This window comes from Trichogramma pretiosum, unplaced genomic scaffold (genome assembly GCF_000599845.2).
Source record: "Trichogramma pretiosum strain Unisexual culture from Peru unplaced genomic scaffold, Tpre_2.0 scaffold9, whole genome shotgun sequence".
NCBI classification, from domain to species: domain Eukaryota; kingdom Metazoa; phylum Arthropoda; class Insecta; order Hymenoptera; family Trichogrammatidae; genus Trichogramma; species Trichogramma pretiosum.
The window spans coordinates 2,567,970-2,586,917 of NW_019641697.1; the positions used below are offsets into that span (position 1 = coordinate 2,567,970).

Sequence of the window (18,948 nt, forward strand, 5' to 3'; positions counted from 1 at the left end):
TATATGCGACAGTGGAATCATCCATATTAAAGTACAACAGTGGTTGCAGGCAAATATATAAAACACACGCGCAGTTATTACGAAGATTATGCAATTGTGTATGTGTGTGACACATCCTTCGGGTCGAGCGCGATACCGATTTCTGTGTGTGCATCGCAGCAGCAGCAGAGTCGCGTGCGCCGATAAACGATATAAAATTTATTGTATATATATAAGAGCGGCGGCCTGTCGTGTGGGGCTGGCTGCCGCCGTCGCCGCCAGTCGCGAGTGTCGCGCAGACACGAGTCTCGCGTCGTCGTCGTCGTCGTCGAGTCATGTATATACTGTTGTACCGCGCCACCCGTTCGACGTCCAACCACATCGATCGAATGCGCCGATCTTCGCATTGGCGCCGAACATCCGGGACGCGATTCGATCTCGAGAGTTTGCCACGTTTTCGTCCTCGCGAATTTTCGAGGCCCGACTAAAAGAAAAATTGAACGTTCGATCGCGGATATAGATCAACGCGCGTAAAATGGCGGCCAACTCGACGAGTCTAGGATTGGTCGCGGCGGCGGGGGGGAGAAAGGTTTTTCACGCCCCCCGTCCGCCGCGCACGGCTATGCACGCGGATCAGCCCGCGCGGTATCTTTCCATTGGCGCGGAGAGAGGAAATTCCGCGGGCAGTCGACGGCGCTTGGGCGTTATAATCTAATTATTAAATATAATGATCCGGGGGGCCCGGAGCCGCGATACGTTCGATGGAAAGTTGCGGAAACAAACAACGAGACACGGTAAAACCCTGGAATTGCACGAGTGCACGTTCGTACCTCTCGCGTGTCTCCGAGAGTATCTAAAATGCCATTTATCATCTAGCCGAGCACAATAATTCGTTACTATACTTTCTTTTTTGTTTTTTCAATTGTTGCCAATGAGAAGCGTTCTCCGTATCGCGTAGCGTCTACCAGAGCTTTCGAGCGCGCGTATATAAAATAACAACGAGCGACTCTCTCGTGCAATCGAGTACAAAAATAATCTGCATCTTTCACAAAGCCCCAACCGATTTCTGATTAGAGCCCAGTGAAAGAAAAAAACTACATTTCATGAGGCAATTTGTTTGTTCTCCGTGCTCGCGCGCGCACGCAAGAAGGTTATCTGCCTTGAACTTGAAACTTTGGCCATACAATGGCTCGCTTATCGAAGGTGAATTTGCAACAAAAGACTCCGACGATGACCATCTTTGCTCCGAAAAATTTCACTCGAAATAAGACGACGAAGAGAGAGAAAAAAAATCAATCGATAAAAAGAGAAAATAATCGAGAAAAAGACGTCATTGGTGTACTGCGCACCATTGCGCGCGGAGAAAAAAATAGCTCGAACACGCGCGGGGCAGATTGTGGGCAGGATATATACCACTCATACTGCTGACGCATGAAGATGGGACCGTCGCGTCGCGGAGAAGAAATCGACAGGCTTCGTACGTATAAATATACGTATAATAAACACGCGCGTGTCTCGCGCGAATTTATGTACGTATATACATACGTACGCACTTGTGTACGCGACGAGACGGACTTTTCCACCAATAGGCTAATTATCGACTCGTAATACGTATATATATAATAAAATTGCCCGAGGCGAAGAAAACTAACGGCGGACGCGCTGACGCGCGCGACTCTGTTTTCCTTTTTTTCGTCGTGCAAGGGTATGTGCGCGAGCGCCGGCGCACGTATGCAGATGTCGACGGGTTTTCCCCCTGCCGGCTCCTTCTCCTGTACGCACGAGTCCTATAAAATTTAACCATGCTCCGTGTATATGCGGAATTCAAGTCGGGATGTGTGCCGAGCGCAGACACAAATTGATTCGTCGTCGGTCAATCATCAGATTAATGCCGATAATCTGCTCGTAGTGATGATGATCCTCTTGCCGGGATTTTTTAAAAATTCGGTATTCGCGAACGTCAATTTGTTTACCGCTTGCTTGTTGACTTCGAGTGTTCTAGGTAGTGCGATCGTGCCCAAATGGCTCGTTTTTTTTGTATGACTTTTCATTAGAAATATAATCGTTCGGAGATGTGATAAAGCAGGGAGAAATTTGGCGTTCTAGAAAATATTTTAATGATAATATTCATTTTTCAGTAATTGATACATAATCCAATATCCGTTAACACATAATCCATTAACGTTACAAAAACGTTATAATACGTCGCTCACTTCTTAAATATTTTCTTGAATTTTATGAAGGACTTCAGTTACTTATAATCAATATTTAAAAAATGAAAGTTAAATGAAAGCTTGTAAACACTAACAGAATTAAAATAATCGCTTGAGATTTTTCTTTTTTTAATTATGATAATGATAAATATCTCGGTGTAGTTTTTGTGATTTTAATCATATATGCTACGTTGAAAAGATAAAAAATAACCTGATTCTGGATAAAAATGGCGATACTACGCACGAAAAATATGATTCACCAAAATTGGCATAAAACATGAATCTAAATGAATCTAATACTTTTGTATGTACTCTGGGTATCAAACTTATCGCTATAAACTTATTGCAACAAAAATGTTCATCGAAATTTTGTCAATTTTCAAATGTTTCTATCTTCGTTTATTAGATCGTATCGAGACGAATTTTTTTTTGATTTCCTGAAAATTTTGTATACTATAAATCAGTTCGAGTGAATATTGATTTACTAGTAGTATTTGAGCCCTGAAATCGAACGTTACCTCGTTTAGCTGAAATCAACTGAATTTGAGGCATTTTGCGTACCTTCAAAATATAGCCTGCAGAGCGCAAAAAGAAATCGTAGACAGAACTTTTTTTTAATTACTAATTGAAAAAAGTTGTTTGCGATGGTGTATATTAGATTTTGATTAACTACTGTAGTTCGGTACACGTTTCCACCATCAATTTTTTCAGTAGTTTTTAGCGTAGCGTTCAAATACTACTGGTAACTCAGTATAGCCTCGAACAAGTTTCAAAAAATCAAAAAAATTTAGCTCGATACAATCTTAATAGACGAAGATAGAAGTGTTTGAAAATGGACAAAATTTCGATGAAAATTTTTGTTACGATAATTTCGTGCGCAGTGTATTATAAGTATAATTCATACTCATAGATGATAGATTCTCTTAGGGAATTATTATTTATTAATTAATATTCTGTGTAAAACAATATAGATGAAAATAAGATAAAACTTTGTTTCGGTGAAGATACTGAAAATTTTTTTCCTCACAAACAACAAATTTGGAGCATGTGTTACATCGTCGCTAAAACAACCCCTAAACATTCGACTCTCGCACGAGGTTATTGAAAAAAAAAATTGAACTTGTTTATTTGAAAATGGGTTCAACTCATGCAAAAAAAAGATAATGCAACTTTAACATTTGATAAATATCAGTCACGAGCTTTTTCAAATTGTGTTTTCTCAAAAATCGCGCATAAATTCATCAATTAATTGCAAAGTATGAAAATCAACTCCTCATTAAACAACGATCGACAATGATTGAGAATGATCAACTAACAAAAATGAATTGCATTATCACTGACGTGCGAATTCGAAGGTGTATCCTTTCTAAATCATAATTCACTCGTAGAAAGAGGATAGAGAAAGTGAGCGAGCGCAGCGACGCGAGCATTTACGTCTGTATACATTTGCGAATGTGCGTTACACATATGCGTGCCGACGAGATAAAATTTTACTCGTACACGCTTGGCTCGATAGCTGCACTTTATAACTCGCATAATCGAAGGCACTCGATTTATCACTGAATGTCAATTGAAATGCGTAAGTATTATAATAATATCGGCGTACATAACGTGAATATAATTAAACCCTAACATAGATGACCTGTTTTTTTCTCTTTTTTTTTGCGTCGCTCGGTAGCCGCTGTATACTGCTGATGCTGCTATATACGCCTTGAAATGGAATACGTATCTCGGTCATGAACGTGAAAAAATTCATATTTTTTTTTTTTCAATCGAAGTTGGCGCCCGAGTAAGAGAGAGAGAGAGAGAGAGAGAGAGAGAGAGAGAGACCGATACAGCCCCGCGTGCGCGAGTGAGATTCTAACGGCGACTCGATAGCACTTCCATCCGAGCATAATAAAGCGTAATTCAAGTAAACGCCACCACCAGAGGCATCGATAATTTACGATTTAATATTTTTAACGTACGCTCGTCGTACACAGCGCAACACTCGTGCACGGGGGTACCCTGCGCGCGCGCGCACGCGTCTAAAAATAAACGTCGAGAAACGGCGCAACAAAAACAAAAAAAAACAGTGAAAAAAACAACGAAAAGAAAAGGAAAAGCGGAGCATACGCGAGACAGTGTACATGCGAGCGAGCGCGCGATGATATTACAATAGACTCGCGATGCGTCGTATCGCGATGCGCGCGCGTATATAAATAAATGACCAAGTTTGTTTATAGAGAGGCGCTTCGGGCGAAAGCAAATATAATGCAAAATTGTTTAATGCATGGATTTTAAGCGATCCCCACAATTACCCAAATTCAAATATTCAGTGCAAGTTGAAGAGAACTCGAAGTTTGAACATTTGAATTATGGGCTGGGGTGCGGATCACCGGGGTGTTTCGAGCTGAAATTAAAAAGTAGCCATACAAATCGAAATAGTTAAAAAATTTTTTTTTTGTGATCGTAAAATACTTTCATTCTACTACTGATTGACAAAAGAAACTTCTACCCATGCTGTGCGTGCCCCGCAATTCCGAGGTGAGTTTTTCATCAATTTTGATCCATCAGATCGTACAATCTTCAGAAAAGTTTCATCATTAACTTGAGCAGAGCAGAATTTGAAAAAATTGCGTAAAACGCGATGTACGTGGCAAAATACGACAAATTTGAAAAAAATCAATATTTTATCTACGCTGAATGTCATATTCAAATACTTGAGGGTTTTTTCTGAAGATATCGAAACCCCTCAGGTCAATATTGATGAAAAAGTCATGTTAGAATCGCCGGGCAAAAATACCTAATTACAATAAATTCAGAGCTTGAAGTTGTTTTTTGTTAATCACGTGTAGAACGAAAATAATTTTACTATTATAAAAAGAAAATTTCAACTATTTTGATATACACGACCATTTTCAAATAAATCGAAACATCAGTCTGTCCCCTTCACGTAGATCACACCGTTCGAGGGTAAAAATAAAGAAAAAAAGAAAGAAAGAAAGAAAGAAAGAAAGAAAAAAAACCAGCGCCGGATCGCGCGAATCACGCACGCACGATATCGACACGATAATTGCCTCGAGATCAGGTGCGCGCGCGCGACGATCGTTAAGACCCGCGGGAGGTGCAAAGTGCGTACATTTGTTTATTGCGTTTATCGTCATCGATATTTACCGAGATCGACGTCTATTTTTCGACGCTCTCACGAGAGACGAGCGTCATTGTTTCATAAAATCGGTCGATATCGAGGCGGTATACTGCGTACAGGTGCTATACGTGCGATCTAGACCTGACGACGACGACGACGACGACGATCGCGTCACGTGCGCGCCTGTCCACTCGATGCACTGCGTGTGTACACTCTCGCAATAATATTTATACGATCTCGCGCGCGCGTGGTGCATCGAGTGCGGCGTGCGGCGCCTGCAGCGACGAGACACAAGCGCCAGCGCCGAGTATCGTCGAGTTGCGGGTCTCCTGCGCGCACCTCATATGTATATTATTGCAAGATGCAGCCCTTCCCCGGCTCTCTGTGTGTGCGAGCGTGACAGCGAATCAGCTGATTAGTCTGACAGCTTTTATTATTTACAATCCCGAACGAATCCTGCCTTATACTGCTATACTCGTGGTTTTAGATCTCATTGGGTTCTTACTGGGACGAGAGCCATACGAATTCATTGACTATCTATACAGAAGCTTAAATGTGTATATTAATACAATCAAGTTATTTAAGATGTAATGCATCATTAATGCCAAGAACTTAAATATGTCAAAAATTGTATCATATATTCTAAAGAGTTGGTATTTTATTTTGCAAAAAGTTTTAGGTAAGAGTCTTCCATCATGTCGATCATTCTACTTTCAATATAAATATAAAATCTTACGCTGGAATTGATTATGAGCATAACGATTATTGATTTACTGTTAGACAAAAAAAAATTGTTAAAGTATTGTTTCCAGTAGAAAAAAATTATTTTTACTTTGCATGATACAGATAGCTTTGTATCTAAATGACTTTAGAAATATTTGTATGTAAACAAAGCTTAATTCTAATAGAAAAACACGATTTCTGACAAAATAATTTCTTGTAATCTTCCATTTTTCTTCATTTCCTTTCTTATTAAAATAACACAATTTTGCAGCAAGGTTTTGAAAGGAATGAGAATACTAACATAAAATCGATACAAATTTTATTCTGTAGTTTCACTTGTTTAGATTTTAAACAAGTTAATCGCGGCACTTGATTCAAGGCTGCCGTCGTATAATTTTGGCAAATTTCTATAGGTGTCTCATAATGAGCTTTTATATTTTAAATATACTGCGTTTTTGCGCGCAGTTACAAGGACCTTATTATTTGAAACCTATAATTAATTAATGCATTTAAATTCACGGAAAATGTTGCTTAAATCCCAATGATATCGTGCCAAAAAAGAAATTTTCTAAGATTAAGTTGATGCCTTATCGACATTAATCGAAATGAATTATTCATATTGAAGAATAAAAATCGCTCGTTAAAATTTGTATTTTTATAAAAATTTCTTATTTTTAATGCACATATGTGCCACAATTACACAAAAAAGGTGTATGAATATGATTACTTAATTGTGACTCGTTTTTATTGTTGCTTGTTTTAACGGAGACGTGGTCTTTTTGGCTTTGGCACTGGTTGTACGAGATTCTCTTCTGTGGTGGTCTCGCATAAACGCAACAGATGCTCGGTTTTCATTTTTTCGGCAACTTTTCGGCAAACAACATGCGGCAAATTCAAATAACAGTAATCTGTCATAAAGAGATCTGCCGCGAACAATTCCAACTCTGGCCTTATCATCTTAGTTGACAGGTATCTTTCACAAGCATCCCTTTCGTATGATATAACGCTCATCCAGCGCTTGATCATCCTGAATCTGGTAATGAAGTTTAATCGGAAGCCATTTGACTGCAATAATTTTATCACCTTTGTAAGGTTCATAGCTAAAGAAAAACTTCGCATTTCAACTGGACTAAATTGCGCAGCAAACATTGTGTCCTCGTTTAAACTGTTTACGCTTGCCCCCTGCCTCAAGAGCAAACACGTAAGCCTGTAGTCGTAGCGTCTCACCGATTCCTGCAAAGGGCTAACTCCGTACTGATCACGAGCTTCGACGTTTGCTTCTTTCTCGATGAGCATATCAAAGATCTTCTCGGCTCGCTCTTCATCGACGCAGTCGGAACAAATTGAATCGCTCAACTTGTCGCATAGGAACCTCGGCCACGCGAGCGCATGCAAAGCCGTTGACATTTCGAGCGGCTGAATATTCGGATTGGCTTCGTGGTCCAGTAACATTTCTACGACGTCCAAATGCCGGAACTTGACGGCCACGTACAAGGGTGAGAATTCCCACGTGTCGATATTGACGTCTACGCCTTGACATATGAAGCGAAGAACCGCCTCCAGGTTGCCCGTCATGCAGGCTGCGTGAAAGTACGTATAACCATGATCGTCCTGATGATTTTCCTCTGAATCCTCCAAAAAATAGTTCACAACTTTCTTGACCGCCGTGCCATTGACATCGAATCTTGCTTTATACCATTCCGTTTCGTATAAGTGATGAAGCGCCGATTTTCCATCTTCGAATCTGAACTCGTGGATTTTCACATCGACAAACTCTTGAAGAAATTTCACTGCTTCTACATGTCTCACCAGCAATGCATTTTTAAAAAATTCTTCTTTTCTCTGGAATAGCTCCTCATCATCCATTAATAGTACATCATCTCTATTGAAGGGCCAAATATCGAGGGTCATGATGTACTTGTGAACACTACCCACTTCGTTAGATTTTATGCTGCTTACAATTGTTTTGGTATTTGAAGAAGAAGTGTTTCGCGAGATTTTTATTATCGCAATGACAGACGTGAACTGCAATACGAATAGAATAACGTTCACTTCAAAAATTAATCCAACTTGACTAGTGCACTGAGTCTAAAACGATTTCGTTCGATGAAATGCCGGAAGTTCCTGTTCTTAACCAAGTCTTACCACGTTGATAGCGGAGTCAGCATAGAGGTTAACCCAGTGTACTTATCTACTAATTTTACTAACTCTCTTGTGGGAGTGAGGCGATGTATTAGGCTGGCCACCTAGCGATCACTTATGAACTATTTAATGTGACGTTCATTGGGCAAATTTCTGCGAAAACTTTGACCTCTCGGCACTAGGAACCGTATACGACACCTACTCTGCTGAGTGCTCGTTATAGAGGCTCACTCCAAATAACGTCGGCAGCTCCATGTGCGCTACTGTCCCATGCCATGCCATCGGCTGCCCCACCAACTTAGCCTCGATTGCGACATGTGCGACATCTACGGCAACTCCGCAAGCTCGATTGAATTTGAAATCGGCGGAAAAATTGAATAATTAAGTGGGGAAATGGCAGAATAGCTTTTTTCGTATGTCATATTTATTCTCAATAAATACCACTTTTTTCTACAAATATTTTGAATAAATAATTCGTATAAATAATGCAGAGCCGATTTTCCATCTTCGAATCTGAACTCATGGATTTTCACATTGTCAAACTCTTGAAAAAATGTCACTATTTTTAAATCTCTCCTCTGCAATGCTAGTACAAAAAGAATATTATTTTCTCGGCAATAGCTCCTTATCGTTTATCAATACTACAGCATACGCACACAAGGGTCCCATATCGCTAATAATATACAATGGTGAATGCAGAAATCTTAAAAAACCATAAAGCTTATGGACTCCAGCGTCCACATCTTCAATTTTTTTTAAAGTATCTGTATTTAATTGTTGCAATGTGCATCTGTCGTCATGTTGTATATGGGTCAGATTCAGAATTTTTCAAATAAACCTGCGGGCGAGGTTCACGGATTTTCCTGAAATTTTGGTATGTTATAGTACATGATAAAAAAGTGACAAAACCAAAATTTTGAACCCCCTCTCCCCCTCCTACCCCCCTCCTCCCCTATAGACGTCCATTTTCCATCTATATTTTTTCTGAAAGCCTGAAGCTATTAAAAAATCTGAAAAAATTCATGAAGGTACTTTTCAACAATCCGAACAATCTTGAATTTTTTCAGATTTTTCGAGTGCTTCAGGCCTTCAGAAAAAATCATTGAAAATTTAAATTATTTTATTTTCGGTGAAATGGTTCGATGTACCAGACCGGAGTATTTTTTTCTGAATTCTGACGTCAAAAAACGATTCCTTGAATTTTTTCAGAATTTTTCATTCATGTCCATTCAGCCTAGAGCTGAAAAACCGCTTTTTTTCACGAAAATAATTTTTTTAAGGCGCTACGGAGCCTCAAAAAATCTGGAAAAATTTTTTTCTCATTTTGTTCATCAAAATACATAATCTCAAATTTTTTCAGATTTTTTAATTGAAGGCGATAGCGTCTGGAGCCGAAAAACGTTATTTTTAACAAAAAAGGTTCCTGGAACCCGATGGTTCCGGTAAAAAAATTTGAAAAAATTTTTTTTGAATTCCTTGTCAAATTTTAATAAATTTTGACCGTCGCAAAATTTCGATTGGAGCTTCCTAGCTCATTCTAGAGCATAACAAAGATTAATGCGAAATTCTGAAGACATTCATCATATTTAAATTTTTTTCAGATGTCTTCAGAATTTCGCATTAATCTTTGTTATGCTCTAGAATGAGCTAGGAAGCTCCAATCGAAATTTTGCGACGGTCAAAATTTATTAAAATTTGACAAGGAATTCAAAAAAAATTTTTTCAAATTTTTTTACCGGAACCATCGGGTTCCAGGAACCTTTTTTGTTAAAAATAACGTTTTTCGGCTCCAGACGCTATCGCCTTCAATTAAAAAATCTGAAAAAATTTGAGATTATGTATTTTGATGAACAAAATGAGAAAAAAATTTTTCCAGATTTTTTGAGGCTCCGTAGCGCCTTAAAAAAATTATTTTCGTGAAAAAAAGCGGTTTTTCAGCTCTAGGCTGAATGGACATGAATGAAAAATTCTGAAAAAATTCAAGGAATCGTTTTTTGATGTCAGAATTCAGAAAAAAATACTCCGGTCTGGTACATCGAACCATTTTACCGAAAATAAAATAATTTAAATTTTCAATGATTTTTTCTGAAGGCCCGAAGCACTCGAAAAATCTGAAACAATTCAAGATTGTTCGGATGGTTGAAAAGTACCTTCATGAATTTTTTCAGATTTCTTAATAGCTTCAGGCTTTCAGAAAAAATATAGATAGAAAATAGACGCCTATAGGGAAGGAGGGGGGTAGGAGGGGGGAGGGGGTCCAAAATGTTGGTTTTGTCACTTTTTTATCATGTACTATAACATACCAAAATTTCAGGAAAATCCGTGAACCTCGCCCGCAGGTTTATTTGAAAAATTCTGAATCTGACCCATATACATTTAATTGTTGTATCTTGTACCCATCTGCTAAAAGTTGCTATTATTATTTTTATGTCAATTTTAATTCTTACTATCTGTATCAATCTACCTCGGGGCCGTATGGGGTTTACCCCACGGTCCCAATAATAAACAAATTAAATAATCAAATCAAATATAAGACTTTATCGTGCTTGACATTTTGAGACGTAACGAAATCAAGTTTCACGGTGGCAAGTTTTGAACACTATAAGCACTCTGTTGGATCTCTTACTGATTTTAGTGGTACTTGCGCTTGATAAAGAGAAACGTTATACGAGATGATCAATGTCCCACGCAAAGACGCTGCCTATTGTTTCGTACTGGCCATCTAGCATTTACTTAGGAACTACTGAACTGTATCGCTTGTAACGAGGCTGAAATGAAAGAGGCTCTCATACAGGTCGTTTTCACAGTCGTCGGTGACGGTCACGAATCGATCAACTGATTTGCCAAACAAACCGAGTTTTAAAGCTCTACGTGACGCTATAATGAGCGCAACGACGCGTTTCGTCTCCCATCTATTTAACATTGAAAAATGATTTCTCCATTATTTTAATGAATTAACGTTATACTTTTCAAACCTAGTATAGTAGGAGCAGTTTACGATGATTTAAATGAAGAAAGAAGTATCAAAATCGAACAACTAAAAACGAAATAAAACGAAGGTGAAACTGCTACTAGCGCTAATAGTTTATCGGCTATTAACGATAAACCAAAAGGGGAGCAGTTTTTTACCCTGCGTCATTGGGACAAGGTTTTCGTCCCCCATCGAACCATATTTATAACATTACAAATAATTAAAAATTAGTGCTAGCTTCGCAGAGCTGGACCTTTCCGTGCGTGACAAGTCGTGTCAGCTGATCGCAGCTGACGCACTCGCAGCTTCGTCTTGGGTGCACTCCTGTTTATTATAATAGGTAATTATTTGCAATAGTCGATTTTTTATTTTTTATTTCAACGAACTCAGTGGCAAAAGCATATGAGTACTCTACCTCTTTCCCCTCCTCCCATACATATCATTACTTAATCCACAAATTCCCTCGCCTCGCCTCATTGAGCGAGTGAGTGAGAGAGAGAGAGAGAGAGCCCCGCTTCGCGCAGCGGACGACGTTTTCAGCCTGCTGCTGCCACGCACTGGCACGATCTGTTCCGCTGCGCTGTCAGTGCAGCGCCGGCGAGTCTAAAGAATAAGTAATAATAAAGAAGAAGAGCTCCTATGACGCTCCAGTGCCTCTGCCTATCATCTCGCTCGCAGCAGCAGCAGCAGCGCAATTATTATTATTGATGATTATTGTGTATTATTTTATTATTAACCACACATTGTGCGCGCGCGCGCGGACGTACGTACGTACTACTATATCCACATTGCGCCAAGACGATTAAAAAAATACATATAACACGCCTTGTGTGTGTACTGCACACTCGTCTGCGAAAAAGAGAGCCGCCGCCGCTGCCACTCGTTGCATTCATATACTGGTGTGTGCCGGCGATATACAACAAGTGGACTACGTGCCGATTCGTACGTACGAGCTAGCCATTCGTGTTGATTGTTGTTATTATTAATAAATACGACTATACGCGCTCTGCGATTTTCCCGAATTTTTTTTTCCCCTCACTCTCGTTTTATTTTCGCATGCACTACTCGATGCAGCAGCAGCAGCAGCATCAGCAGACCGACGCGGAGACGCAAAATGAGCCAATACATCGCGACGAGTATCGAGGGATCGATTCAGAGGATCGTTATCGACAGGCCTCGCAAGCGCAATGCCATTAACGGACCGGTGAGACCAACATCGCGCCTTTTTTTTTTGTATATCATCGCTATTGTAATTCTCGCTTTTACTGTTTTATTTATTTTTGTTTAACAGATGTACCGAGAAATGATAAAAATACTCGATGAATCAGCGAAAAATCGCGAGGTCACGTGTCTCGCGATAACCGGCACGGGCGACTTCTACAGCAGTGGAAATGATTTCGTTAGCAACTTGACGGCGGCCGACGAGTCCGCCACCGATGTGGACGCGGCGACTCTGATTATCCAGTAAGCGTATATGAGCAATTCTTTAAATAAAACGCATTTTTTGAGGTAGAATCGCGGCAAATTTTTTTTTCAACCTACGCGGATACAGACCCCCCGGGAAATGTTTTTGGGGTCCTAGGAGCATGTAACCACGTAGGAACCATTGAAATTTCAATAGTGCTTACTTTTATAGCTACTTTTGTGATTTAGAGGACGAAAAATTATGTTTTCTGGTAAACGCGGCTAGTTACTCAATTTCTAAGTCACTGAAAAAGTATGAAAACTCATTTAAAGATAATAACTGGCTTCTAGGTTCGATAGAAAATTTTCTCAGCTTTCCAATGGTGGTATCAGATTTTCCGATAAGTCGCACATTCACCGAGAAAATCGCCATCTAACGTGCCAAGCTAAATATCTCGAAAAACTCGGTACGGAAAAAGTGATCTTTAAGGTTTATTTTTGATTTTTCCTGTTGAAAATGAGATTTTTCGAAAAATCTGACTGCATCGTGAGAAAATTGAGGAAGGATTTATAAAAAAGACCAAAACACGACTCGCGACGTATGCGCTGTGCAGTGACGTTTTAGGGCCTCGACAACGAGTGATTTTTCTTACATTTGTTCTGACGTGAAACTTCTATACTGGCGTAAATGATCTTATTTGGCGATGCTGTCCGATTTTTGCATCCTTTTTTTAAACTTGAAAAATCTGTCGACTGCTATAGCCAGGGCACCTATAGCGACAGCAGGTAAAAGGGAAACTTTATGTTTTTAGTTTAGCCAAAACTAATGGATTCTGCTTCCATTATTAAAATGTTTTTTCCAAAATTCATTATTGATGATATGATATAGCTAGATAGAAGAGTCGATGAGAAGAAAATTATGATCTTAGTGATTATCAATGGAAAAATTGAACCTCATTTTTTAAAATATATTCATTTATTTGATAAAGCAACATCGTACATAGAAAAAATGATTGCAAACGTGATTATTGTCGCGAGCTTCGACCCGCAGCCGCCAGACAAATGTTAAACAAATCCTTGTTATTCAGCTCCTCCATGATCATTCCACAGCACTCTATCGACAGTAGGTTATGTATCAATTCGCTAAAAGGACCCATGGCCAAATCGCGGAAAAATATTATCGATATTTTCTCGCACAGGCGCAAAGAACAAGCCTCCATAGACTCGGAGGAAAGATCCGGCAATGCGTACGAGCTTGCGAACTTGTAGTCGTCCATATACGTGCGATTTTCCGCCATCTCGTCGAATATTGAATCGGCCAAATCATCGGCATCCTTACTCGTTGAAAAATCCGTACCTTCGTACAATCCATACCTGTCGAAATATCCCATGAGCTTCAGGGCGTCGTCTCGGTTCAGTTCGTAGCCTCTCTTCTGGAGCAGTTCGACGATGGCCAGCAAGCCAGTCGCCACACTCAGTTTAGTTAGAGAATAATCCCTGACACGATTATAGTTATCGAGATCAGCTTCATGCAGATCGCCAAGTAATATACCAGAATCGATGTCTTCGTAGTCATCGGAGTCACTCGGGGTTGGGAAAACGAAGCCGGATACATCGGCACCACAATCAAGTAGACTCTTGACGGCCATCGGCAAACAACTCGCCACGGCCCATTCCAGCGCTGTTCGGCCCAAATTGTCCCGGGCGTCGATCTGCACCGTCCGCTGCCTTTCTGCGTTTATACTTAAAAAGATCCTGATCATGTCGCCGCTGACGTCTCTCGTGGCAATGAGATGCAGAGATGTCAGTCCTTCCGCATTAGCCAACCTCAGATTGGGGCCTTGTCTCAGCAGCGATAGGATCATCTCCGCATCTGCACACAAAATAGCCAAGTGCAACGGTGTGTTGCCCTTATTGTCCTGGGCATCGATTTGCACCGTCTTCTCGATCTCGCCGATGAACTGGAAGAATTGCTCTAACAAGTCCCGATTATCGTCTCTCTGACAAATGACGTGCAGAGGCGTCTGTCCTTCCGCATTGGCCAAACACGGATCGGCGCCTCTTCTCAGCAGCTCTCGGACATTCCGTACTTTATTGCCGTTTTTCAGAACCAAATGCAATGGGGTGTCACCTCCTTTATCTTGGGCGTTGATCAGCGCCGGCCGTTGGACTTCTCCCACGCTCTCAAGTAGCATCGAGATCACGGAGTGAGTAGCATGGTTGCGACTTTGACAGATGCCGTGCAAAGTAGTCCGTCCGTCCTTGTTGGCCTGGCTCGGATCGCGCCATATTTCAGGAGAGTTAAAATAGTCGCTTCTATAGAATACCCCGAATTCGCAGCTGCAACAAAGTACAGCATCGAATTACCTGTTTCTGGTATGAGGCAATTGGGATCCTGGCCGAATTCGAGGAATTTCTCCGCCACGTCGTGGAGGCCATACTTGCAGGCCACGTGGAAGTGCGTGTAGCCCAACTCGTCGGTATAATTTAAGTGGAATTTGTCGTATATTTCAAATAATTTTCTCAACACTACGCTTTTCGAAGTCCTCGAGTTGCATTCGTCTATCTGGTGTACTGGTGTGGTGCGATGCAGCAGTGGCTTACCGTCTTTGCTTAAGTCGGGTTCGTCTTTGTAGCCGCCACGTGCGACGAACTCGACGATTTCCTCACTCCGACTAGACCACTTGATGCTCGCCATGAGAATCCAATCTATCTCTTGCTTTGTGAAAATATCGTGCAGATTTGGAAGTTGTTCCCTCCAATCTCTTATTAATAATTTTAATTCATTGAGAAATTGGTATCCATGGTTTTCAAACTTCCAATGGCAAGATTCCCGTAACCTCTTTAATTTTTCTAATTTTGGATGCTCCACGTATTTGTCGACTGCCTCGCCTTCACCTGTGTACCTCTCGCTATTTGACGAAGACATTGTATATTTCGAACACCAACACACGACACACAAACACTGATTATTTAAAAAGTATATATACTTTTTTGTTAAATAATCACTCGCTATAGTGGATGGGACTTTGCTGCTCGCACTGCGACGTTGTATTTTGTACTGTCTGTAGACATGCACTTTGATCTATGAAGAGAGTAAAAAAACACGAGGTCCAAGCTATATAAGCTATGCGCAGAGGCCACTTAAAACTCGCTGAACGTTCACTCGTACGCGATTGCGCAGAACAAGAGAGACAGAGGTTCATGACGAGACAGAAACATTTGAAATTTTAACTTTTCTTGATTTTGAATGTTTTGTAAGTATATCAATTAAATTATTGATTTGCGTGGATTATAATTTGTTTAAATCTTTAGGCATGTATTATATTAGGTATTAAATCTAATTAATTAATCTATGGAAATCATATACAGTGAAATCTCTCTATAGTGGACACCCATAAAACCTGGAAAACTGTCCGCTATTGGGAAGTGTCCGCTATTCGGAAGAATACGAAGCGGGGAAATATGAAAAAAGAAGAACATTTTTGACTATATTTTTTTTTTTAATCCCCGACGGAAAAAATTGTTCGAGAAAGAGTAAACAAAGATATTAAAACTATCAAATTAAATTGTAAAATGTAATAAAATGTCAAAAAATGTAAAGTCACTAACGATTTCGGACAATCAATGCATTAAAAATGCAGCAATACGCAATTTTCTCGCATGTTATTGTTAAAAATTCGAACAATTAGAGGAGAAACTGTCCGTTAATACCTGAAAATAAGTGTCCACGTCCGCTATTGAGAATGTCCGCTATTTGGAATAGGAGTTACATAAAGAGTTCATAGGAATATTTCATCGTTCTAAAATTGTCCACTATTGGGAAGTCTATTGGGAAGTCTAAAGGCTATTCAGAGTGTCCACTATAGAGATATTTCACTGTATTTATTAATCAATTAATTAATTAATAAATGAATATATGATTTCGATAGAAAATTTTCTCAACTGTGCAGTCAGATTTTTTGAAAAATCTTATTTTCAACAGGAAAAATCGAAAATAAACCTTAAAGATCATTTTTTCCGTACCGAGTTTTTCGAGATATTCAGCTTAGCACGTTTGATGGCGATTTTTTCGGGGAATGTGTGACGTATCGGAAAATTTGATACCACCATTGGAAAGCTGAGAAAATTTCCTATCGAACCTAGAAGCCAGTTATTATCTTTAAATGAGTTTTCATACTTTTTCAGTGACTTAGAAATTGAGTAACTAGCCGCGTTTACCAGAAAACATAATTTTTCGTCCTCTAAATCACAAAAGTAGCTGTAAAAGTAAGCACTATTGAAATTTCAATGGTTCCTACGTGGTTACATGCTCCTAGGACCCCCAAAAACATTTCCCGAGGGTCCGTATCCGCGTAGGTTGAAAAAAAAATTTGCCGCGATTCTACCTCCAAAAATGCGTTTTATTTAAAGAATTGCTCATATATATACATGATATATATATTATATATATTATATGCGGTGGTAATGATGATAAACTATATATGTTTTCTTTCTGCCCCCTTTTTGTTTTGCTTTGAGATTCCCCCCGCGATGATTGACCGATGATCGATTCGATGGCTATTTATTCTTTGTTTTTTTATCAAAACAGAAATTTCGTCGACACTCTGATCAATTACCCGAAACTTTTGATCGCAGTCGTGAACGGCCCGGCCATTGGGATTATGGCCACGACCTTGGCTCTTTTCGATATCGTTTACGCGGCCGAAACGGTAAATACGATTTCACTGATCTTATCTTTATCGTTTTGCATTTAAAAAACACGAGTGCGATATTTTTAAATTTGTCACATATACATATTTATCAAAGGTATACATTTCGACGCCGTTCAGCAAATTGGGACTCAGTGCAGAGGGATGCTCCACTTACACGTTCCCGAGAATCATGGGGCCCTCCAAGGTACGCGCTTTTTTCTTCGTCTTCTTCTAAACATTCTTTGTACATTCACGCGTGTTCCCGTAGGCCGCGGAAATGCTGTACTTTGGTGTACCCCTGAGCGCCAAAGAAGCCGCGGACGTTGGACTAGTCAGTCGCGTTTACAAAAAAGACGCCGTCGATGAAATTTGGGAGCATTTGAGAAAAATTTCCACCCTCTCTCCAGAGGTAAGCATTTGAAAATTGCATCAACTTGAACGAATATTTATTTCGATAATTGCACGAGACTTATAATTTTAGAGTATAGTCGCAACGAAGCAATTGATTAGCCATTGGAACAAAGATATACTCATGAAGGTCAATAGAAAAGAATTAGAAGTTTTGAAAAAAATATACATGTCACCGCAATTCTTAGAAAGAATGGCTAATTTCATGATGAAAAAGAGTAAATTGTAAATAAGTTTGAGATGTAATTTATAGGTCATTATGAATTGTTGAATTAATGTCAAAAGTACTGTAATATTATTTGTACGATTTTTACAGTATTTAATACTGCTACAGGTCACTTATATTTGAACTTTTAAACTCTAGACTTCATAGATTAACAAAATATAATATGTATTACCTATTAATACTGGGTGAGTGTTGATCTCATGTATATTGTAAAGTTAACAACAATTTATTTTTCTACTGAATTTTTTTTTTTAATAAACTTGATTAAAGAATTTACTTTACTTAACATTAAATCCTGCAAATAACACAAGTTTTCATTTAAATCATCGCTCTAGTTAATTAAATAAAGATCTGTTTCTCTTACTTGTAATAGCTCTGAGCTGATTGGTTGCTTGAAATGCTGCCAACAAAAGAAGTTAATTAATAGTAATTTGTTGTTTTGGTTTTTTTTTTAAGACTAAATTGACAATCTCTAGAATTTTCACTTGTAGATAGAATAGGGTATTTGCATGAAAAAAAGTAATGATATTTTTGAAATTAACATATATGAATTATCGATGAATCTTTTTTTTTTAATTTGTCATTGCGTTTTTACTTATAAATTTATCGTTTCAAAAAATACAACTTTTCAAACGGCCGAAAACGCGCCGAAAGCGCTCGAGGCTGTGCGAGCGACCGTGACGTCATACTTATCAGTAGAAGTATATGAGCAATTCCGGAATTTAGTTTCGAATTTTTCGACTAAAAACGGAACAATTTTTTTTCGTTGGACGCATACTTTGAACATTGGGTATTGTTCTTGAAGGTCCTAGGAAGCTAAAAAAATGCGTGAACAATCGAAATTTTAATAGGTAATTTTTTTATAAGCATTTGTGTTCCGAGGAAAAATAATTAGTGCAGGCAAAACGCGCGCTCCATTATCCACCGATCAAAACTTTTCTAATTCGCTGGTAAAACTACTAGTGACCTTGAAAAAATAATCGACACATGTATTTTGAAAGATTTTTACATGCTCTTTCCGATGGTGACCTTAGATTTTTCGAAAAACGCATTATATG

At 39.2% G+C, this 18,948-nt stretch overlaps 2 protein-coding genes across 6 annotated transcripts; one reads left to right on the forward strand and one right to left on the reverse strand.

Moving 5' to 3' along the window:
- Nucleotides 1-11,412: 11,412 nt before the first annotated feature.
- LOC106649401 (enoyl-CoA delta isomerase 2, mitochondrial) lies at nt 11,413-18,160 on the forward strand. Of its 5 annotated transcripts, none has more exons than XM_023462206.1 (7): nt 11,413-11,498; nt 12,230-12,362; nt 12,450-12,622; nt 17,154-17,274; nt 17,372-17,461; nt 17,525-17,665; nt 17,738-18,160. In XM_023462206.1, the coding sequence occupies exons 2-7, from the start codon at nt 12,273-12,275 to the stop codon at nt 17,891-17,893; spliced, it is 771 nt and encodes a 256-aa protein (XP_023317974.1). In that variant the 5' UTR covers nt 11,413-11,498; nt 12,230-12,272; the 3' UTR covers nt 17,894-18,160. The 5 variants fall into 5 exon arrangements, with proteins under 5 accessions (XP_023317974.1, XP_014222267.1, XP_014222268.1 ...); XM_014366781.2 differs by having other exon boundaries at nt 11,416-11,498; nt 12,233-12,362; XM_014366782.2 differs by lacking the exon at nt 11,413-11,498 and adding an exon at nt 11,763-12,104 and having other exon boundaries at nt 12,233-12,362.
- Nucleotides 14,390-15,543, reverse strand: LOC111694353. The gene is made up of 2 exons (XM_023462207.1): nt 14,930-15,543; nt 14,390-14,832 (listed from the first exon to the last, which is right to left on the reverse strand). Exons 1-2 carry the CDS (start codon nt 15,489-15,491, stop codon nt 14,747-14,749), a joined length of 648 nt encoding a protein of 215 aa, XP_023317975.1. The 5' UTR covers nt 15,492-15,543; the 3' UTR covers nt 14,390-14,746.
- Nucleotides 18,161-18,948: the final 788 nt, after the last annotated feature.